Raw genomic sequence first — 23,664 nt, 5'->3', positions numbered from 1 at the left:
GCCAGAAGTGCCAACGGCAGTGACGGCACCTCCTACAGACAAAACTAAGAAAGGTTTTCCTTCTCCTTCTCTCCTTGTTATACCTTCACTGCCAGAGGCAGGTTGTGGCTTAAACTTAACGCCTCAAGGGCCGCCTGGTCTGGTTCTGCAGCACTCCCACGCTGACCCTCCGGCTCCGGCTCCGAGGGCACCTCGCTCCCTGCCTCCACCCAACCTGCTGTCAGGGCCTGTTCCTCCAGGTCTCTAACCCGCAGGGCCAACCCGCACTCACACGGGGGTAGGAAGCAGGGGAACAAAGGGTTCCCTTTCTAAAAACACAGTTCCTACAAATGGACCGGGGACAAGGTGGGAGAGGTGGAAAACCCAGCCACGCAGGAACCGATGCTCCTTACGACCTGCTCACACTGAGCTGCTTCTTCCCTCCCCACTCTTCTGTGAACAGAGCCCTTCCTTCTTACAGAAAAATTTCACGAGGACAGGGCAGGTCGGCCCGGCTGCCACCACTGCCTCAGACGGGAGCAGGTGGTAGAGACCAGGCCAACGAAGGGCCTTACTGGGATGTCTGCTACGTTTCCTGGGGAAACTGTTCTGTTTTCCCTGAAATTATTAGCTGTGGGACAATGCATACTGGGAGCTGCCGGGGGTCCACCGTGCTTCCAGATGAAGGGTCTGTCGGCAGGAAGCCAGCGGAGAAGAACACAGAACCGAGACACGGGGAGAAATGAAGCCCTGATATCCTTTCAGCCCCTGGTTCCAACTCTGCCTGAAGCCGAAGCACTCTGAACTTCCTCCTTGAGCCAGGAAGTCCCTCACGCTTTCTCCTTTCCTCTTAAACTAGTTTGAAATGGGTTTGTGTCACCTGACAAACTCCAGGGGAAGGGATTAGCCAAAGAACACATATGCATAACCCACAGACACAGACGACAGTGTGGTGATGGCCAGAGGGGGGGGGGGCGGGGGCTGGGAGGAGGGGGGCAGAGCAGGGGAAACGGGGGCATCTGTAAAAGTGTCAACAATAAAAATAAAGAAATAAACCAAAATTAAAAAATAAAGCACACTGGGTATGCTTTAGATAGACAACTGAGTTGACCCAAACCTCGTAACAAGCACACTGGTAAGTTTAACTTTACATCAGTAGTTTTACGTAAACTAACTTTTACTGACATGCTTACTTGTTAGCTCTTCGCCTCCTTGTCTTGGGGGCACGGTGAGTTTTCCCTCGCCAGCCCTTCCCGTCAGCGACACCATTCAGAAGGCACTCCGCACCACACAGAGGGCCCTCATCTGTCTACCCGCCGGCATCATCCTCCAACGGGCTTTTCGTCTGCATAGCTTATCTTTCCAACCAGATTCCCAGTTCCTCAAAGACAGGGAACCCCCATATATTTCCAATATCTACACAGAAAGAAATGAGTCTCAAAAGGAAAAGTATCTGGAAAAATAAGAACCCGACGTAAGCTTCCCTTCTCATTCGAATTAAAATTTTAGAAACCAACTTGATTCGAATGCACCAAAAGGTAAATAATTGTGAATATGGGTCACTGTGACAAATTCCACACCCTGCCCTCCAGTGTTCTACTTAATTTGAGAATCGGTCTCTCTATTTATGTATAGAACTACAGTATTATAAGATTATAAACAATTACAACATTAAAGTTTACCTTATCAACGTCCTTCCTCCTGGTATCAGGCGGATTTGACTTGTATCAAAAACGTGGTTATTTGAAGACAGTAAGTTTTACCCACCTGCTTCCTTTCGTTCATCTTACTTCCCCCTAAACCTCTAAAGCTGGGTTACTGGGCGCTCAGCGGTTGTTGGCCCAGTAGGAATTTCTGAAGTTTGTGTCTACTTAGCATCACATGGCACATTCTTTTTCTTCTGGAACAGAATAGACTTTCACTACCAGGGCCATCGATAGCGCAAAGGGAGCCCAGCCCCTGCACCTGACCTTCCATGTAAGGAAAGGTGTGATCCCCGATAAACGTGAAAACCAGCTCACCAAGTTTGCAACTTCCCTTTCAGGACTTTTTTCTAAAACTTTACAGATATGTACTTTATTTTCTAAAAACATCATTACCCTACTAACACAGACATCATGCATTAGGAGCCTATAAGGGACCCCAAAGTCAGTTCTGTGTATGATACGGTTCTGTGCGGAACATTTATTCAATAATCCCGACACCGACACCGTTTTCCACCGGCAGCGGCCACCCAGTGCGGAGTCTCCGGAAGGTCGCCCACCTGTTCCCTGGGGGAAGGCAGTGGAGCCGTGGAAAAGGCTGGCTGGGCGTGGACCTGCCAGCCACATGACAGCAATGGTGACCCTGTGAGAACAGGGAACAGGCTAGAAAAGGAGAAATAAATCCTCCCTGTATCAAAAAAAAAAAGAAGAAAAAGTGAACTGAAAAAGCTATGAGTGAGGGACTGGGCCGTGCCTTTCAGAACTCTGTCCTCCCTCCCAGGGAAGGAGACAGATGGACCTGAAATAAGCACGAGAGGATCGGGCCTTCGTGCAAACCTTGTCCCATTGTCCTCAGTGTCACAGAAGCCCGGGGACAAATCAGCGGCTGCAGGAACCAGAGCAGCGTCCCTGGGACCCACGAGGCTTGCTGTTCTCACTTCCCTGTGATGAATCTCAACACTGGCTTCTACTGCCCCAGTTCTTTCAAGCCCACTCTTTCATTCTGAAATATGCACATTTACAATTATGCTTCCAATATGTAGATTAGGATTCACCTGGGACGAGAAGTTAGTTTTACGGGTGAACGAAAAGACAGAACCAGGTTTGACTGGCTAATAAGGAACGAGTATCATCTATGGATATGTTATTACTTATTTATTATGAACGAAAGTCCATTTACTACAGCCTTCAAGAACATACATCTGTCTTCTTAAAAAAGGAAAAGAAAGAATGAAATGTATTTTTTAGGTCAGTGACTTTAAAAATCTCGGGTTGATATTTTTCTCTGCAATGTTTTCTATTTAGAAACTAAAAATATATTATTTCTCTATTCAGCAAATGCCAATATGTCTAAAATCACATCTAAAAAAAATCAACAATTCTGGTTGGATTTGAAATGAGTTTTTCAGTTTTTGGAAATTAAAACAGTAAGGAAAACTGTGATAGATTGTAATTCAGTACAATAAACCACCACAGTAAAGTTTTTACTTATATAAGTGGAAACATACACAGATGACCCTGCTGGAAAGCAATCTGAGCCCACACTGGCTTCTCTCTTTTCCAATTCCTTTTGCTTTTTCCGTACTTCTCCATAATTGCATCTTTTTATACGTTTATCAGACTATTCGCTCATTGTTTTTATGACACTACGCCACACCATAGTGAACCAGTATATGAAATGATATATGTAATAATAAAACACCTTAATATGTCTACTCACGGACGTAAATCAAGACTTGTGCCTGCGTCTCCTTGCTCAGGCAGAATGTAAATCCCTGGTGGAGAGGAGCCACGCTTTCTAATTAACGACGTTGCTGATGCTGACTGCTCCATATAATACAAACTTGGAAACGCGAGAGAGCGTTCCTGGGTTCCTTTGTTCACAGGATAACAATAGGAATGGCCCTGGCTGGTGCGGCTCAGTGAGCTGGGCCTCATCCTGTGCCCTGGAAGGTTGCTGGTTCAATTCCCAGTCAGGGCACGTGCCTGGGTTGAGGACCAGGTCCCCGGTTGCGGGGCACGGGAGAAGCAACCGATCAATGTTTCTCTCGGATATTGATATTTTTCTCTCTCTTCCCCCCTCCCTTTCCCACTCTCTCTAAAGATAAATAAGTAAAATCTTTTTTAAAAAGAGAACAATACGAATGGAATTTTATATCAAGGCTACTTTCATCCGAAAGGGAAAGCAGCCGTCTTTGAAGACGGCTCTGCCAGAAACAGTTAAGACATCTCCTCTGTGAACATAAGACAGTGTCTGCAAGCCACGTTTCTCTCTGCAGTCAGCGGCGTCAGAGCACAGAGAAAGAGCCTTCTCAATTCAACCATTATCTGCTCATTTGCTATTCAAGGTCATCACAAGCCACCTGAGGAACCTGAGATCAGAAGAGATGAGGCACATTTATCTCCTACTTCGTCTAATCTTCGGCGAGCGCAACACAGAACACTGACCTGAATGCTTTAAACACTAGTGACTGTGGACTTAAGTACAAGACGTTATGCATCCTGCAAATAGAGACAATTTAGTGATCGTCTAAAGACAGGGACGTGATTAAAAGGACATGTGTCCTGGCCCACGGACCTGCCACCTGCAAACTAAATCTCGTGTGTCCTGTACTCAGACAGGAGGAAACTTTTCAAGCTCAGTATTAAAATTTAATTGGTGACTCTGACCTTGAGAGCCCCTTGAGGTGAAAAATATTACACCAGGGCTCAGATTTTCTTGAGATTTATGATCTCATGTTCTTGAAAAAGGCCCAGCACCTTCATGTTCCTGAAATAATTGATCTGTCTCTTCTAAGTGTTATTTTCCTGAATCTAACATCTGATGTCTCAGGAAGAAAAGTACAAAATGATGAAAATACCTTGCTATATTTAAAAAATCCAAAAGAGCTACCAGCATTTGCATCTCACACGTTATTACATTTATAAAAAACAGTTAAGGCCATAAGTCGGTAAACTTCTTAGCACACCACAGCAGACAAGAAGATGTAAACCGAACTGAAAAGCCATTTGCAAATGTTATCTATAAAGATTACCCACCACTATTAGTAAAGCATGAAGGCTTTAAATGTGCTAACAAGTCACACTGCCAATCTGCAGCTCATGCCTTTCGGGTTTGAAAAGAACTTCACAGCACACAGTAACGTTTTCAGCGTCGGGAGTTTTTCTTTCTTTTATTCCTTTGTTGCACTCACAAACACTACTGACTTCACCAAAAACTCTGGACCGCCAGTGTTGCTGGTGCCTCCTCGTAAAGATAGGCAAAATATCACGAGGCCATGGGGTAAGCAACAAAGGCCATTCTGAAAATGGCTGTGGTTATGTAACTTCTAGCTTCCATGGAATTCAGCTCAAAAGTCTGAGTCTGTGTGGAAAGACATAACCAGCAAATATTACTGGTTCTCCTCCACAAGGCAAAATGTCCAAACTGGAATAACATGCTCTCCCATGAAGCAATCATCATAGTAATCGTCACCTCCGCCTTTTCTACACTGTTACAAGGACTCTTCGTGAACCAGCTCACGGCAGCTTTGTAAGGCAGGGCTTTACTAGTCTCCTTGCACAAATTAGGAAACTACAGCGCAGAGAAGACACAAATAGCCCAAGGTCAAGTGCAAGTAAACAGCTAGGTGGGGTGGCTAGCCCAGGTGATGTGGCTCAGAGCTGTGCCTCCTGCTACTAGACTATTGCATGTTCCTTTACTGCCATTGGTCCACTTTGTCAGCACAGAGAATTTAGAAAGCAAGAGAGCCGAGGCATTCAGAACAAGTTATAATCATTCATTTAAAATTATGCATGAAGCACCTACTACGCAAGGAAATATGCATTAAGTTCTTTTCCAAAACCAAAGGTCTCCAGGGAAGCTATACCATGTACCTTTGTATGTGGCTCTGAAGTTGGGATCCGATGTAGTTACCTCTGACCCCCCAAACTACTTCATCACTGTTTCCTACAACACCCCAAGTGAGGCCCCAGGGAGCAGACAGCGTGTCGGCCCCTGGAGAGGTCAGCGAACTTAGCTGGGAGAGAAAAGGTAAAGGAACGGCCTGGGAAAAGCACTCACAGAAGCTAATGTCCTTGGAAGCAATCTGCCCGTGTCCAGGAAGCCTCAGTCTGACCGATACCTGGTTTAAACATGTTGGGAGTGAGGCATCTCACACAGCTGTGGAAACCCACCCACAGAACCACTGCCACATGGGGGTGCAGAGGAAGCCGCTACAAGCAAGGGTTAACTCCAAACAAAAAAAGCTCTGCAACTTGCCACAAGAAAGCAGCAAAGATCCGAAAGGCAACCACCTATGAACTCAAAAGTCCAGGCTGATGTTAACAGCCACCTACAGGGAGAAATAGCTGGCCTCACAGTAAGAGCTACCACAGGAAAGACCGCTAATTATTTGTTTGGCCTTTTTTTCAAAAATGTGGACAAATGATAAAACACTCAGACATTTATTATAACTAATGGAAAGATCATAGATAGATAGATAGATAGATAGAGTTACAAACATAACATGTAACACTACTTTTTTTGTATTTCTAAGTTTATTCTTCATGAAGTCTTTCATGACCTTCAGACAGATCTTTGGACAAACAGGAAATAGGATATAGGAACATCAAAAGAGTCACATGCATACACAACCACCGCCTTTAAGATAAAGGACGATAAACTGGTTTATTGTGCTTCATTTTGCCATATTTATAATCTGTGAATTCACTAGAGCTCTCTTTAAATAATCTAAGGGCTCCTAAAACTTTTGGCTATAACATGAATTATTAATAGTCAAATGTGCTCCTACCAATAACATAAACAAACGCATTTTCCTGTCGGGAGCGGTGGATGAAATGAAAATCGCATAGAAGAGAAAATATTTAAAAATACTTACATAAATATTTTCGTTATAAATAGATAATTATTTGAAACAGAAATACCACAACCCCCACAAAATTTTTTTTAAATTACACTCCCAGTCATACACTCCTACAGAACAGAAGCACTTTTTCTAAATATTATTGCAGAATCTTCTAAATATTATCGCAGAAGTTTCTGCAAAGGGTGGTAGTGTCTTAGAAAGCTAAAACTATGAAAAAGTCAACAAGAAGCCCTGTTTTGTTTTTTTAATGGCCTCAATTTTGCTCTGTGGTTAAAAGACCAAAACGGAGCTCAGGAAGCAAGCGAAGCCATTTCTCGCCAGAGGCCACAAAGCCCCATAAATCTTCCCAGGCAGCCAGACACCGACGTGGTGCCCTGGGTGTGGTTTCAGGTGGAAGTTACTATGCTCCTGAAGCTCAGCTCCACAATGAGGTGTGCACACAGGCAGGCACAGGAAAACAAAACAGCCCAGGTTACTTTCCAGCAGGACTGTGCTTGGCGTTCCACTGTGTTTATTAGCAAGTTCCTATACTTGGGCTCCTTTAGCCATGACTACCTTTTACCTGTGATAATATGACCCTGTATTACATGTGATAAATCGTGGGTAAACTGTGGAAGACATTGCTTAATGCATGGGACGCATTGCTTACTGCAGGGACGACAAAATATTGGCACTAAAACAATGACGGGCCAAAGCTCACGATGTTCAGTGGAAAACAACCCAGTTCTCCCTGCAGACAGACAGAGTCCCCCAGTTCTCTCTTCCATTATACAGTAGCTGACATACAGGGTGAAGAAAACTATTTTTCCAAGTGGGGTGGGTACCAGCGCTGGCTGCTTTGTGAACTCCCCCAACCCTGCAGAAAATGCTCGCTTTTCAGGGCGGGTTGGTTCTCTTCCCAGGTTTGGGAGGGAGCAGGTCGAGCGTGTGGGGTGAGGGAGCGTGACCAGGCAGCCCGAGGCTGTTCAGTAAAGCAAATAACCAGCTCAACGGCTGACTGTGGGACGAGAGTGACTGCTGGTTATTCACCAGGTGACCCTGTCCTAGGCAGCTCTGTCACGTGAATGACCGACACGGTGGACAGTTGCCTCCCAGGCACACATTGTGTACCAGACTGCGGGGAACAAAGGCCGACACTCTGGCCGGCTCTCCACGGCAAGTCCCGTGTATTTTCCTAGTCACTTAGAACTAAGTCAGAACTAGGGATGTACAACCAGAAACATACCTGGATCCACCTGTCTGGAGCCTCTCCGCAGTCCATTTGTCCGTTTCTGTGCGGAAAGGAAAAACAAAGACTTCGTGTTATTAAAGTGATTTCCTTTGGAAAGGACCTAATAAACACTGTACAACCTTAACCAAATAAACTGCTGAATCTCAGTAATGGATATCGAGAGGTTCGTTATGCTAATACTTCAAATGGGTGCTTAAGTTTTTAATTAAAATTTTAATTGAATAAACAGGCTTTTTTTTTTTTCTCTCAGAAAAGGATATTAGTTCCTGACACTGTGGAAGGCCAGTGAATGCTGTGCCTTTCCCATTAAAAAGTCTAACTTCGATCTAAACATTTGGTTCTGAAGTTTGTTTTCATGATTCAACCTTTTAGTTCCTCTGCTAAGTCCTCCACTTGAACACCAGGACACTCTAGCTGTTAATGCTCATCGGGCGCACTATGAGAAAGACACAGCTCTCCATCAGCCATCTCTGGGTACCAGGACTCATTTTTTTGAAGTCATAATGACTGCAGGAAATGCAAGAACAAAGACCATCTCCGCTGGACAGTGTTCCCAGAGAAGACATCTGACCCCCAAGACTCCCAAGACTCTAACCAGCTGTTTCCGAGGCCTGACCGACCAGACTGGAGTGGGGGTTTCCCGCAACAAGGCTCTCGAGGTCTGACTTTAGCAAACATGTCAGTGAGAATGGTATTTTCACTGCGCATCGGTGGAACCTTAATTCTCTAAGAAACAAAACAGGCACGTGGCTTGTGAACCATAACAGCAAACTCTTATCGCAGAAAAGGAATCCCTGAGAAAAACTGCATGTTATAGAAAGCATAGATAAGATGCAAAACAAAAGAGATTTCAAACTGTTGAAAATGCATCATAACAAGTTCAATTTCATATCAAATTCATGCCTGCCTCATAACCGTGGTAATCTCACTGATTAATAAGGACTCGAGTTGCACTTTTTATTATATAACTGGCCGAAATGCACACCCTGTCATTCTAGAATGCCCTCGTGATTCAGATTTTCTTCTCCTGTCTGGTGTGGACGGTGCCTGTGTGCAGGGACTCGGTTTCACTCAGAGCACACGTGGCTTTGCTCAGCACACACTCATCATGGGTTTTGGGGTCCCCCCTGCTGTTTCCTTCCACCAGTTAAATGGGTGGAACGGGGTCTTGCGGATTCCTGAGGGGCTCTAAGCCATGCTAAGCAGGCGTTCAGGGTTCTCGGGTGATAGCAAAATGGAGAAATCTTTTAAATACAGTTTCTGTCATTAACCCAACTGCTTTCCAAATGGATGTGTAAAAAGGCCAACGGGACCACTAACATCGGCGTGGTGAACAAGACGGCTATCAGGACCGGAAGGATGGGTTACAAAGAGAGCCACTGTGCGTGAGAGGACAATACAGTTCCGGCCTTGTGGGGACCCAGGCACAGAAGGAGACATGTGGTGAGTGACTCGTCACATAACCTGGAAGGTTATGATAACCTGGAAGGAAACTGCCTTCAAAGAAAAACATCTTCTCCCTGAAACTGTATTCAAAGTTGTGGAGCTCTGTATAAAGGACAAGGAACGCAGCTGACCACCGTTCCTATGTAAGGGATGGATACTTTGCTGTCATTTCCTTCCTGTACAGCCGTCCACCTTCCTAACGTCCAAGAGAAGCTGTCTTTCTACTGATGTCACGGCATCTGCCGTCAGAGTGCTGGGGAGGCAAAAAGGAACTCAGCCTGTGGGCCTCGGTCCTGTCATGCCGGTACTAGGAAAGAACACGCGTGTGCGTGACCCAGGCACATGGACCATGGTGCGCCGGTGCCCTGAGGGGAGGGCAGATGAGGGCTGGGTGGAGGTGGGCAAAGGGCTGGGGCGGGGGGAGGGGCAGAGGGACATCTGTAATAGTGTCGACAATAAAAATAAAGTAAAAGGAAAGCTATAAACTCTAAATGTGAAGAAAGAACACAAGTTCAAGAGCAACTCTCTATTGCCTTAGGAGTGAGGATTGCAATGAGGCACATGGTGCTGTAGTTAAGAGTAGGAATTCTAGAATCAGCCTGCCCACGTTCAAAGTCACGCCACCACAGCAGCTGTCTGATCGTGAACTAGTTAGCGCCTCCGGGCCTGTTTGGATCTCCAGTTTCCAACGGGGATAATATCCCCATCTGGGGCAGTAATAGCAGCTACTATAGTGTTTGTGGGGAGAAGTAAATGAGTTATTTATGTTTAGTGCTTGGAACAGTTTCTGACACAAAGTAAGGATTATCTTAAGTAATAGCTTACTATTATTATTGTTATTGTCATTATTAACTCTATGGTATCCTGCATGTTTAAATTCACATAAAGAACAAATTCTTCTACTAAGTTATTGCCCTGCTACTTGTGTTTTAGCTTCTTTCTCCAGAAAGTCATTGAAAATCAGTGACCCTGAGAATAGAAACGTCTATGCAACAAGAGTGGGCAGCGGGACAAGTAATAATCTGGTGAATTAAACAAACAAACAGATAAACAAATAAACAAGGCCCTGGCTGGTGTGGATCAGTGGACTGAGTGCCGGCCTGTGAAACTAAAGGTCACTGGTTCGATTCCCAGTCAGGGCACATGCCTGGGTTGCGGCCAGGTTCCCAGTAGGGGGTGTGTGAGAGGTAACCACACATGGATATTTCTCCCTCTCTCTCCCCCTCCCTTCCCCTCCCTCTAAAAGTAAATAAATAAATAAATCTTAAAAAAATAAAGAGGGTATTTCAGCTACTTAGACCAACTACATTTGGAGAGTTTGAGGTAAATTAGACTTTAAAAGCCCTTAACAAGTATTTTATACTATAAACAATTTGGAAATGTTTAGCAGAGCACGCTTAAACACACTCTCCTCCCTTCTCTACATCAACAGCCTGGGACAGAGCCGGACAGGAGCTTGTCCCCAGTGGAAGCCTTGGGCACATTTCCTGGGCGTCTCCAGGAGCCCCCAGTTACTGCCCCCTGAGATGGGAGACTCAGTCTTCAGAACATTCCCTGTCTCCCTTGATCTACTTAGAACTGGTGAGGGTTGGGGGGAGGACAACCCAAGAACCTAGTTTGACTTCTCAACTCATTACCTATTTATTGCCTTGTCTTTCTCTGAAAGACATACCTTGATTGCCTAAGAAACTCTCTTCTCGCCTTTTTGGGGACAAACCTAATTCTCTCTCTTGATTTTGCCAACAAAACAAGCCAAGGTTCACCTGTTCTGTGGCACTGGCTTCGGGTCCGCTACCTGATTTGAAGGGGGAACACCCTAGGAGGAGGAACAGACGGACAGAAGAGCGTGTTGCACGGGCCTGCAGGGAGAACCACGCTTCCCGGAGCCGGTGCTGCTGCCGAAGGCCCACTCTGGAACGGGGGTGAGCTGAGCCTCCCAGGGGTGGTTCAGGGGCACCCACAGGTCCTGTGGCCCCTGGGCACTGGCCTACCTTGACACTGAACTGTACCATGAAAAATAAAAAGTTCACCGTCATGGCCATTGAAAGAGGAAGAGAACATGATGGGTACGTGGAGGAAAAGGTCTTCAGGAGAGAGGGGGAGATAAAAGGTTCAGAGCTTCCAGAAGGTCTTCCTCACTTAGTTCCGGGAGGACTCCTGAGCCCCTAACGGCATCTGTCTGCAGAGTGCAAGTCTCGGTAGGCAAAGTGCAGTGAAAGGCTCTCCCTACTGTCTGTCTGCTCTGAGCACCCCCTACACTGAGCTCAGGCAGGGATTAGTAGCAGAATCACACATTAAATAAAAATTACACCCTCACAGTCAGAAGTCACTAAAATACTGATGCTACATTTTTTAAAATCAACGTGAAAATTAATTACTTTCATAACAGGCTTATGTGTAACTTCTAAGAGCACAAAAAGGCTTGAGGAGGATTATTCAGGACCATGTGAAAATTATCACCCCCTTCTCACTAGCCCGCTGCCCTTCTGTAAACACACCCACTGCACGTCACTTAAATAAAATGAAGTGGAATCATCTTCCCTGGAAACAAAAAATAATGGATATTTCCATTATTTTGGAAATATCTAATAGAATGAATGTGAAGTGACATGAGTTCAAGTTGGGAGCTACAAAGAAATCTGTCTCAGGAATCCAACAACAGCCCAAGCATGTGAGAGAGAAAACTGCTTCCCAAGTTCACTGGAACTTCTGTCCCACAGTCCCAATGAGAAACCTTACCTGTCGACTAAATGCCAAAAGAAATTTTACAGGGATTTATTTCAGCCCTGGAAAAACTTGTGCTGCCTATTTCCTAAATTACTATTATCTTGTTATACACTCTTTCGATCTAGATTCTAAAATACAGTCACCTGATTTTTTGAAGAGGTGCCTGTGAATTTCCTCATATCACACTCTTGATAACCTACATCAAAAAATGATGAGCTTCTGCAAAAACTGTAGGAAAAACTTACCTCTTATTTGATATCTTGCTGGGCTTTTCATTATTTTTACCAACTATATAAATGCCAGCCTACTCGAAGCACACAAATATTACACCACTCTTCATGTGGTGTAGTTGTGTTAAAATAATTTGGCATAGAATGTCTTTCTTTCATTCTGAAATTCTCAAAGAGCTGCACCTTAGGTTCACATAACATCACACATATTTTATATTTCAATCTCCTTTGCTATGACATTATTTTGGGGAGGTCGGGTAAGAAATTTGTTACTTTTGGTTGAAGGCCAAGACCATGGCTGCCTGGAATTGGTCCTATTTTTCATTCTTTTCTTACTTTTAAAAAATAACTTTATTCTAAGTGGTAACAGGGAGCACATACTCCTAAACCATTAGACCTAAGATTCGGTATAAAACCGAAAGGAAACGGTTATCAGATCCGGATATGATCAATAAGACGATAGGAACCGTGTTTGTGTTCGAATGTAAAGCCCTGGGAACATGAAACCACATCCTTAAAAGAGCAATGTTAGAACGTGTTTTGTTTTTCCCAGTGCTAGCAAATGCTGGGCAGAGACACGTTTCCTGACTGCTGCAGGTCTGCCAGCTTCCTGGGACGAGGGCCACCGTCCTTCTGTGCAAACAGGATCAAAGCCACCTCGACCCAGGGCGTTCACAAGCCTCAGGGCTTTGTAGGACTGCAGCAGAGAACTAGGGAGCTGTGTCCCCCATGCTCACGCCACAAGATTGCCACAGTATTTATTTGAAATTTGCCTGACTCAGTGAGAGTCTGAAAGTTCCATTTCACACACTAAGCTTGAACTGAACGTCCACATTTTCCCCTCTGCGTAAGATCCCCAGCCGGTGACTGAGAACCCCTCCGAATGAACCTGTGCCTTTCCTTCCAAGCACTTGGTGGCTCACTCTGTCTCCACCCATTTTTCAAAGGTGCATTTACCATTCTGAGAGCTCAAGCCCGCTTAAGTGAGCAAACACCCTGAAAGGCAAAACTTCTATAAAAAAGGTGAAATGTTGATCTTACCTCCGGTGCTTTGAGCATCCCTGGTTCTGAAACAAATGTAAAAATTGGCATGGTCAGTGTCAGGTGCTTTGGTTTGGGGAGCAGCCTCCGCTGGTTCTGTGCGGCGTGGTCAGACCCGAATGCTCTGCTTTTGTAACTAGTACCTGTAACACATTTCCAGGGCCCCTCCGGCTGGGCTAGTAATTGTTTTGCAACTCCACTTCTCTTGCCTTATTGGCTTGTCAGGAACGTGACTCATAGCTCTAAATGCCTTCTCGGTTATGCTGAACTTTCTCAATTGTTTATCAAGCGAGGTGAACCCAACCGCAGAAAGCTCTTGGTACAGTGGCTTGTCCTAAATTAATGTGTGCGGGAGACAGCTGGGCGGGCACTTTCAACACAGTGGGTATCAGGACTCAACACACCAAGTCACACAGGCAGTTACATTGACTATTTGTAGCAATTGCACACAGAACACAAAACAATATTGCATGTGATTTTTTTTTCATGAAGTGGCTATAGCTCTTGTTTTTAATTTTTATTTACTGATTTTAGAAAGAGAGAGGAAAGGAAGAGGAGGGAGAGGGGGGACATCTATCTGTTATTTCACTTATTCGTGCATTCATTGATTGATCCTTGTATGTGCCGACCGGGGATCCACCCCAGGACTTTGGCATTCAGGGACGACACTCTAACCAGCTGAGCTATGCGGCCCGGGCTCCAGCGCTTATTTTTAATTTGGGAAGGGAGGAGTATGTTTCAATGTAAAGATGCAAATAAACACAAGCGATTGGATTCCAATGCAGATTTTCCCCTCCTCCTCAGTTTACTTGTCTCTGTACAGAAATGACCATCTCTGTGACATTTCAGTTCCTGAAAATGACTAGCAGGCCCAAAGGGCCCGGGACTCTTCAGGTGAGTGACACAGGAAAGCAAAGGGGCTGCCGTGGAATTGGAGGCACCGACTGCACCTGGGAAACCCAGTGGGCACTGCTCTGGCTCCTCTCCTCATGCCCAGGAGCACCTGTCCATGTTACAACTTCTCCACACCGTGAAGAAAAACACTCCATCATTTTCAGACCATGCCCATACTTTTCTCATCCAAAATGATCCTCTAAAGGAGGATCTGGAAAGAGAAAGAGATACTGAGGGGGGAGGGAATCGAGAGAAAGGGGTGAGCCTAAATGCGAGCTCTCTTGGCCTAAGGGAACCCCATGCAGAGGTTTCAAGAAGCCCCACCTAGCGGAGTGTAACTGGGGAGACCCGTCTGCCACAGGTCTCTGCACAGGAAGACTGCCCAGGGCAGGGGACGGGGCTTGTTTTGTTTCGTGTGGATTTTGAGGACTACTCCTCATTAATGGAAATGGAAGGTCATGGGCAAAAGGTCACCTTTCTGAGAAAAGCTAAGTCTGCCTCCCTTGTTAACTTCTGACCCTCGCACCCTCGCTTCAGAGATAGCCCATCAGGTCTGCAGTCTGCCTCCGCCACCTCTGCCCACCAGCCCCCCCAGCCCCTCTGGGAGCGGGCAGGCTTGCAGACGAAAGGCTACCTGAGAGGATTCGCTTGGGGACAGGGTCTCCACCAGCACCACCTGGCTGGACACTGAGCCCAGACTTAGAAGCTAGGCTGAACTTGGGTTGTAATTCCTGTCTCACTGGTTTGACCGAAAAGACCTGCACGCAGAACGGCTCTGAACTACTTTCATCTCCAACCAGCGAGTTCGAGGGAGCCCGACCTGGACTCAGAAACTGCGGGAAGCGCCACACAGCAGCGGACGTTCCGTGGAGGCTGAAACTGGGCTGCTTCCGGAAGGCCTCTCGCACTGGAAAACGCCAGACCTTCTGGGTTTGGTGTTCACGCCTGAGTGTGCACCTTCATTTCCACTCAAAAGTATCCTTTTCGGGGGACTCCGCATGGAAGGGTTTCTATGTGTTGGGGAACTAGGACTTTTACAGTATGTTTTGAATGTATTACTTTTTTTGGCATAAAACTGGTGCTAACCCACATGGCAGTAGCTGTCACACCCTGCTCCATGCGGGTCCCCTGGGAGGTCCTCGGGACGAGGAGACAGTGGCCTCCAAGGCGGCACCAAGCTCTGCAGACACATACAGCCCTTTAGCCTGAAAACGGGCCCAGGAACGGAAAGACCCTCGCTTGCAGCTCTTCGTATCTTGCTGCGTGGGGTTACGTGTCTGCTGGCCAGCCACCTGCACGAGTGAGCCTCTGCCACAGAAGGCAGGAGGGTGTGGGGGCCCGGCAGGCCCATGTGGGAACAGACAGGGCTCAGCTGACACCCTACACAACGCTGTCCCTGCTCCCTTCGCTGGGATCGCATCAGTCACTCTCCGTATCACTCTTACCGGATATGCTAAGAACTGCTCTGCAAAACCTCAGCCCTGTAACCCACCAAGGAAAACAGGAAAAGGGCCATGGGCTGGGTGCAACGCCGCCTCTAAGGACCAGAGTTCTTCCCTGGGGGGGCCTGTCCCTCACCACCACTCCCTGTCCTCACGGCCTGCACTGGCCACCTGGGGAAGGGGCCCCTGTCTTCCCTGGAGCTGGCCTGCAGCCGCTCACACCCTGACCTGCTCAGGCTGGGCAGGTCATAAATAAGGGCTCTGGAATGCCGAGCCTTCTATCGAGTCACATTTCAGAGGTGCGCTCTGTAAATTTTCAGAAGACAGGGAAAAGCCGACGGGCTGGAAATAACTCTCCGACTCTGCTCTGAGTTCAGGATGCTCAGCCAGGCCCCTTCCCTCACACTCTTCCCGCTGCTCCGAAGGCCATGCTGTCGAACTGACAGACTCCCTCACAGACATCATGTAGGCGCCGATGGCCACGGCGACACCACAGCGTGGGAACTTCAACCGAAATAACGGGGGAGAGAGCAAAATCCAACTGCAGCGCCGTCCCACCCTCTTTCTGAGCAGAAGCTCACGGTGGCTGGGGCAAGAGAAGAAGAACCCCTGTGGGTGAAGGACACTATGGAAACGTCGCTCTGATTCTCCAGTCTGGCAGCCCATCCCCCACCTCCCGATACGGCCCAGAGCTAGGACATCAGATCCCTAGAAGCCTGTTCAAGTCACAGCTTCGCACCGAGACCACGGCACCGAAGGCTGATGACGGATGTACCCACTTCAGCTGAACTCGGACCCACCAGGAAGGCTGCTGGTTGAGACCCGGAGGAAAAAATCTCTAGCTCTGGCTGCCTCTTCTGGGAACTGCCTTAGGGTAGTAAGTCAATTCTGCAAACTTCCCAAAAGATTTTAATCCCCAACTTGTCTTTCCCCTGCAGCCTATTTCTCAGGCTCCTGTGGATCAAACTGCAACATGTTCTTCCCCTTTCTGGACTCTCTCCAGACGGTGACTCCCAGGCCCTGCAGGGGTTTGTGCCTCAAATTCTCCTCCTGTCCCAACCGGTTGAAGGTGACTCAGAGAAGCGGCTTGGCTTAGGTGCTGGGCTTTGCAGAGCCCCGCCTCTGGTGCCAGCTCCGGGCTCCGCGTGCATGTTTGTATGAGACAAACGGTCTTCGCTGGGGCTTGAGACTCAACTCATATAACTCGTGGTGTGAAGAAACTTCCCATCCTAGCGTGTTCGTCCAATGCCAGAGACCCCCAGTGCGTACGTTATCACACAGTTCGCTTTGTCTCCCACCTGAAGCTCTACTTCTTAAGGTTAAACAAATCCATACCCAGTAAGACCATTGGTCCCAAAAGGGGCCGCACAAAAGTCATTACCAGGTGTCTTCATAGCTGAAACATGCTATTTTGGTCCCACAGGAAAACTAAAGGACAGAAGGACTGACTGTTTGGGAGGTGGTCCTCTGACCCTTACGTTCACCGCTCACATCTACTGCAACGTTTTAAAGGGAAAAAGAAAGAAAACTATAAATAATACTTGGAAAGAGGCTTTGAGTCTGAGTCTTTTCAGAAGCTCTAACAGGAATCCAACTACATAACAGCTTCCAGGTCACTTTAAAAATTATTAATAGATCCTTCAACTGACCCCAATAGTTAAATGGAAGGAATAATAATGATCCTCGAGTGGGAAATTGTCTTGCTAATTTAGAAAAGAGGACTGACTTCCGTAAAAGGGTTTAAGTAATAGGAAGCGGAACCAACGCCAGGTTTGGGTTATGTAACCGATGATCAAGCCTCGGTTCACGGAAAACTAATGTCATAAGGTGTCCAGTGCCAGAAGGCTGAAATAAAATTCTATTCGAGTTGCTTAGCTCATGTTAAAATACTGCAATACTATTTATAAAGGAGCTGTTTCAGATGCCCACTTGGGGGGCAGGTTCTAGGTAGCAAACTTGCGGGGTTAAATCTTTCGGATCCCAAGACAACTCCTTTCCGATGCGGAGTGGCCAGAGCAGCAGCTGGCCTAGATAACAGAGTGATTACCCAGAGAAGCAGATGGGGCCCTGCTCCAGTTAAATATTAGAACAGCTGGGGCCTGCATTTGCACTCACGGGAGAGGTGCATTAAACCAAAGTCGTCTGCTCCAGCAATATTTGCCTCGCAGAGTTGCTTCCTGTGTTTAAACTGAGGGGGTGCAAAGCAAGTTATATTGATCAATGCCGGGGCAAAATGGGGAACAAAGGGTTTTTAGCCACATGTTATAGGAGGGCAAGGACACAAACGTCCCCAGAGGTGGCAGCTGCAGATGAGACCTCCCCAGGGGGGAATCCTGGGAGAAAGAAATGGCACTCCAAAATGACATCAGCTTTGCAGTGACTTGTTCAGTCTCATATAATGGAGTTCGTACCTAGCCATTATTAAGCTGGGAGGTTGTGGCAACACATTCTCACGTCCGCGTCCACGCTGATCGCCGAGGTTGGCGTGGTGAACATGAAGGCATCGACTCAAGTTCAGTGGAAAAAAGAATCCAACTGCCTGCTCTCTATGGCCATGCAAATTTTCAAGTATGAAGACATACACTGATCACCCAACCTTCACATGTGTTTCCCAGCCGCACAGTGTGTCTTATAAATATAAAAACATAATTAAAATACCTTTTTTTCATACTTCATATGTACTTGAGTTCATAATCCGTCACAGTCAGATATTAATGAGAATGAATTGCTTCCTTCCTTCAGAAATGCACGGCATTTCTGCCAAGTAATTATTATTTCAAGGATGAATGAAGACTAGATAAATTTAGGGGATATGGAGCATGAACTATAAAAGGTTTCTGAAGCCAGAGAAGACAACCTTTGAAAAAGGCTTAACTTCCACAGAAAGAAGTGCCTCGGGGCTCCTGAAATGCGTCACGGTTCGCAGGTAGCCGCGTCCAAACACCAGGAAGGATTGCTGCAGGGCTGAAACACTCCTGTGGGGGGGATTAACCACATAATATGGTGCACCCTGGCTCTGGACACATTCCCCGCCGTGAAGGAGCCGCTCACCTCCTGGAGGAATGTCAGAGACGCCAGGGCTCGCCACACACAGTCCCACTGACCTTGCCATTCAGTTGAGATCACATGACTGGTTTTAACCAACGGGCGGGGAGCTAACAAATGGCATTGCTCCCTTCCAGTCCACAGGTCTTAAGAGCAGCAACCCCCTGGAGGTCACATGTTGAAATGGCAGCATCACAGACTGGTCCTCAAACCCTTACTTAGAAGGGGGCAACCCCAGAGGGCCAGGAACCTATAGTGGGTGGGTGTGTGTGTGTGTGTGTGTGTGTGTGTGTGTGTGTGTGTGTGTGTAATAAACTGTTAGAGCCCCTGGGATTGTGGGGTGGTTTCTTAGGCACCCCAACACAGCCTAACTTTGGCAAGTACATAAAACCCACACAGGAACGGATGAGAGAACAATGTAAATCAGACCAGCGCTGGGTGGTCGGCGGAGGTTGGGTGATTGGCCAAGAGCTGGGAGCAGAGGAAGGAAGGGAAGAGTAAGATCTCGGAACTTCGGGGGGAAAAGAAAGTGCGTTTCAAGGGGAGGAGACAGGAAGAGTCGAGCGAGAATTCCAAAAATGGATTCACTGGGTCGGGGGGCAGATTTCTCCAGAAATAAAGGTACTTTTGTCATCAGATTCACTTTCTGGCCACTCGCTGCCCTCACCGAGGTGCCCTCCCCTGGGTGGGACAGGCCCAATGGACCTCAGGGCCCAAGCCTTGCTTTGCATTACTATTATAAGGGAAGGGAAAGATCAACTCAGCGTGCTATCATTCATTCTTTGTTTGTTTTTCATTTAACAAAGAATGTTATTTATCTTTTAATTTTAATTGTTCAAGTACAGTTTTCTGCCTTTTACTCCCACCCCAGCCTACCCCCCCAGCCTCCCCACCTCCCATCCATTTCCACCACCACCCCTTTTTACCATCCATGTGTCTTTTATACTTGTTCCTGCAGGAACATCATTCATTCTTAAAGTGCCAGCCAGGGATGCAGGCTTGTTTCTCTTCTGCTCAGCCAACATCCAGCCAAGGACATCGCGCTGGTTCTGAAAATCTGCAGAGACTGTCAGTGCTCTGCAGATTGTAGATCGTGTTTCCTTACCCGGATGCCATGCATGGAAAAATAGCATCATCTTCTAGACTTTGTTCTGCATTGTTCTTTAATTTATTTTAAGGCAGGAGAAAGGTTGGTTAACCCCCTGGCAAAATTTACGTCTTGGAGCGTGAATTCCCTCGCGCTCTTGGCTCTCTCCGCCCTGCGTCTGGACGCTGCCCTCGCTGTCCCGTCTGCACATCTGTGTCCTGATCTCATCCCCCCTTTCTTCTCTTTCTCTCTTGTTCTGCTCAAGATTTTTAAGAGACCGATGCCCTGAATGCTCGCTGTCAGTTACTTCCTGGCGTGAAGGAGGAAGAACCTCCCAGGGTGCTTCCCTTTTTGGCTTTCAGATTAGGGTTTGGTGGGAGCCCTGGAAAGAAAGGCGTCTTCTCCTCGGGGTGCAGAGGCGTCGCCCCACCCACAGCCCTCTGTCCCACCCTCCGGGACAGGCGCCCCCTGCAACGTGGGACTCGGGCACCCTCTCCTCAGACGTTCCCTTTCCTTCCCTTGTGGACTTGCAGCCCTGGGTAGAGTGTGGGTTTGAGCTGGGGCCGATGGGAGAGTGGGAAGATTGGTACTATTTTGAGGTCACGGGCAAGCTAGACTTTATGGGCCACTTCCCATCCTGCGGAGGATCTCATCACTGGCTTACAATTTGGCCAGTCCTCCATTTCCGCTTCCAGGATGGGGGCGCAGCAGGTACTTATTCTTAGTTATCTTATTTTCTTATTTTTATGACTTGGTTTTTTTCATGTTCACACAACAGGCCTCGGAGCTGAAGGTGTCTATGTCTTCCAGCTCAGAGGTAGTCCCTGGGGACAGGAATGGCACGACATCCTCAGGGACGCCTGAATTTCTCGCACTTCGAAACATTTAAACATAAACACGGCCGGTGGCTACTGATTTAACTAGATTCAAGTGTTGTTGCTGGAGTTCTGGCCAAGATGGAGGCACAGGTAGAAACGCTTAGCTTCCTCACACCACCAAAAGGAGGATAACAACCAATCTAAAGTCAATGAACAACCAAAATCTCCAGAAAATCAAACTGCATGGAACTCAGACAACCAAGAGATTAAAGAAAAAAATCAACCAGAACAACCAGATGGGCGGCGCCACAGAGCAGCAGGGAGGGTTGCCCCTAAGGCCCCACCCCCTTACAACCGCTCAGCTGAGCCAACACAAAGAAATATGGCCCAAAAGAACACTGCAAAACTTCAGAAAGAGAACTGAACAATGAGGAGACTGCCAACCTATCTGATGGAGAATTTAAAGCCCTGGTCATCAAAATGCTCACAGAGCTGATTGAGCTTGGTCAAAAAATGAGATACTCAAAATGAAATAAAGCAAATTATTGGGGGAACCAACGGTGACAAGAAGGAAACCAGGATTCAAAGCAACAATTTGGAACAAAAGGAAGAAATAAATATCCAGCTGGATCAGAATGAAGAAACAAGAATCCAAAAAATAAAGAGAGGCTGAAAACTCTCTGGGACAACCTGAAATGTTCTAAAATGTTCTAATATCCAAATCATAGAGGTGCCAGAAGGAGAACAACAACAGCGAGAAGTTGAACACTTATTTGAACAAATAATGAAGGAACACTTCCCAAATCTGGCAAAGGAGAAGTCCAAGAAGCCCAGAGAGTCCCAAAGAAGTTGGACCCAAAGAGACACACCAAGGCACATCATCATTAAATTACCCAAGATTAAAAACAAAGAGAAAATCCTAAAAGCAGCAAGAGATAAGGAGACAGTCACCTACAAAGGAGTTCCCATAAGGCTGTCAGCTGATTTCTCAAAAGAGACCTTCCAGGCAAGTAGGAGCTGGAAAGGAGTATTTGAAGTCAAGAAAGGCAAGGACCTACATTCAAGATGACTCTATCCAGCAAATGATAGTGTTGTTCACTATCATTTAAAATGGAAGCACAGATAAAGTGCTTCCCAGATAAGGTCAAGTTAAAGGAGTTCATCATCACCAAGCCCTTATTATACAAAATGTTAAAGGGACTAATCTAAGAAAAAAAAGATAAAAAATACGAACAGTAAAATGATACCAAACTCACAACTATCAACAAATGAACCTAAAAGAAAAGAAAAACAATAAAAACAAAAACTAAGCAAACAACCAGAACAGGAACAGAATCAGAGAAATGGACATCACGCAGAGGGAGTTCAGTGGGGAGGGGAAGGGAGGAATAGGAGGAATAGGTTCAGGGAAGAAGCAGCATAATTGGTAGGCGTAAAATAGACGGGGAGAGATAAAAAATGGCATAGGAAACAGGACTCAAAGAACTTACATGTACGACCCATGGACATGAACTAAGGCGGGGGAACGCTGGAGGGTTGGGGGGCAGGGTGGAAGGGGGATAAAAGGGGGAAATTAAGAAAACTATAGTAGCATAATCAATAAAAAACACTTTTAAAAAAGTGTTACTGCTTTAAAAAAAAAACTATTAGAAAATCTCTCCTTTCCCTAGAGAAAACCAAGCCCGGGGTTCTGCTAGGTTGTCTCGCAGGGCTGGGTGTGTGCCTTGCAGCGGCACCCTAGCTACTACACAGCCCAGAAGCACAGCCCAGGGGCTAGGAACTGCCTCGGGCCCTGACCTCCTGGAGGTGAATCTTTGTTCTACTGATGAAACCCTGAGACGAGCTACGTGTGTCTCTGTCCTTCAGTTTCTCATCTGTAACAAGAAAAGCAGTGAAACCAACCTCCTGGGACTTTTATAGGACTCAATGAGTGAACAGTGGTAGAGTACTCAGAACAGTACCTGACACTTCAGACATATTTATTTTTAAAAAAACTTTTAAAGGCTAGGTGCTATTTTATTCCTGTTTGAGAAGGGAAGAGAGATTGAGAACTGGCTCCCACGTCACCCTGCAGGTTAGCGGTGGAGCCGGGCTGAACCCAGACCAGCCTGCAGTGTGGGCTGGAGTCCCCACCACTGCCTGCCGGCTCCCACCTTGCGTGGGGTTGCTCGGGCCGAGGACAGACAGGTGGTGCCGGAGACGCGCCACTCTTGCGTCTGACGAGACCAGAAATCCCAATGGTTTCAAACTGACCTTCTTTTTAACATAAAAGTTAAAACGTTAAAGTCCTTTAAATGTCATTCTTGTGTCTCACTGCAAAGTTTGGTGCTCACTGATTTTTTTTTATCTGCATTCACTCTACATCCCCAAAACAACAAGAAAATTACAGGAGAACAAAATGACTTCTCAACGCACCACCTTGGATTCCGATATTGGGCCCCGAGTGTACCCGGCTCGGTGCTACACGTCAGTATTATTTCACGTGACTCCCCACAAGAGTCTTCTAATTTGCATTTTGCCGATGACTAAATGAAAGCCCAGGACGTTGAATTAACTCCTGCAAACTCTTGTGACTAGTAAACAGCGCAGTGAGGGTTTCAAGCACCTCTCCTTGGCTCTAACTACTCTCCCACACCAGTCCCTGTGGGATGGAAGAACCACACGGACTGATTCAACTTCGGAACCTTGATGGTCTCCCAGACCGAAACTCGTAAAGCAGGCTGCAGGGTTCACAGAACCACGTTATTAGCCTCTGTGGGCAAATGATGTGAATTGTCCTCAAAGACATGGAAGGATGCGGCCCATGCAAATGAGCGATGAAGTTTAAGGGATCAGTTGTGTTGGGTAGACAAAGAGTAACTAACAATAACGCTACACAATATTTCTTCCATATTTTATAACTTTGTAGACTGTTTTTGTGACCTTCAGAGACATGAGCGGGTGCTAATCTCATCTCCTATACTTGACCGGCCTTGAGAAAGTTAGGGAAGCAGCCTGGGCCCGCACTGGCCCCCAGGGGGGCGGGGGGGGGGGGGCACGCACAGCGCAGGCATTCTGCCAACACCAGCCCTTTTTCCAAGCCGCTGCCTGCTTCTCACAGAGAACGGCTCCGGGGCCCTGAGAAATGTCCGCGGAGGGAGCAGAGAGGAACCT

General features: G+C 46.8%; 1 protein-coding gene across 2 annotated transcripts in view; it reads right to left on the bottom strand.

Moving 5' to 3' along the window:
• Window positions 1-23,664, bottom strand: part of VAV3 (vav guanine nucleotide exchange factor 3) — a 263,731-nt gene that overhangs the window by 68,990 nt on the left and 171,077 nt on the right. For both annotated transcript variants that reach the window (XM_053655908.1, XM_037152417.2), the window contains exons 18-19: window positions 13,226-13,251; window positions 7,776-7,821 (exon numbers count right to left, since the gene is read on the bottom strand). In XM_053655908.1, the coding sequence (XP_053511883.1) occupies window positions 7,776-7,821; window positions 13,226-13,251 (72 nt within the window). The remainder of the gene's footprint in view (window positions 1-7,775; window positions 7,822-13,225; window positions 13,252-23,664) is intronic.

Source organism: Artibeus jamaicensis, unplaced genomic scaffold (genome assembly GCF_021234435.1).
Source record: "Artibeus jamaicensis isolate MK-2021 breed Jamaican fruit bat unplaced genomic scaffold, CSHL_Jam_final scaffold_1689, whole genome shotgun sequence".
Lineage (NCBI taxonomy): Eukaryota > Metazoa > Chordata > Mammalia > Chiroptera > Phyllostomidae > Artibeus > Artibeus jamaicensis.
The sequence above is the reverse complement of the archived record's forward strand: the minus strand, read 5'-3'. Positions and strand labels throughout refer to the sequence as shown.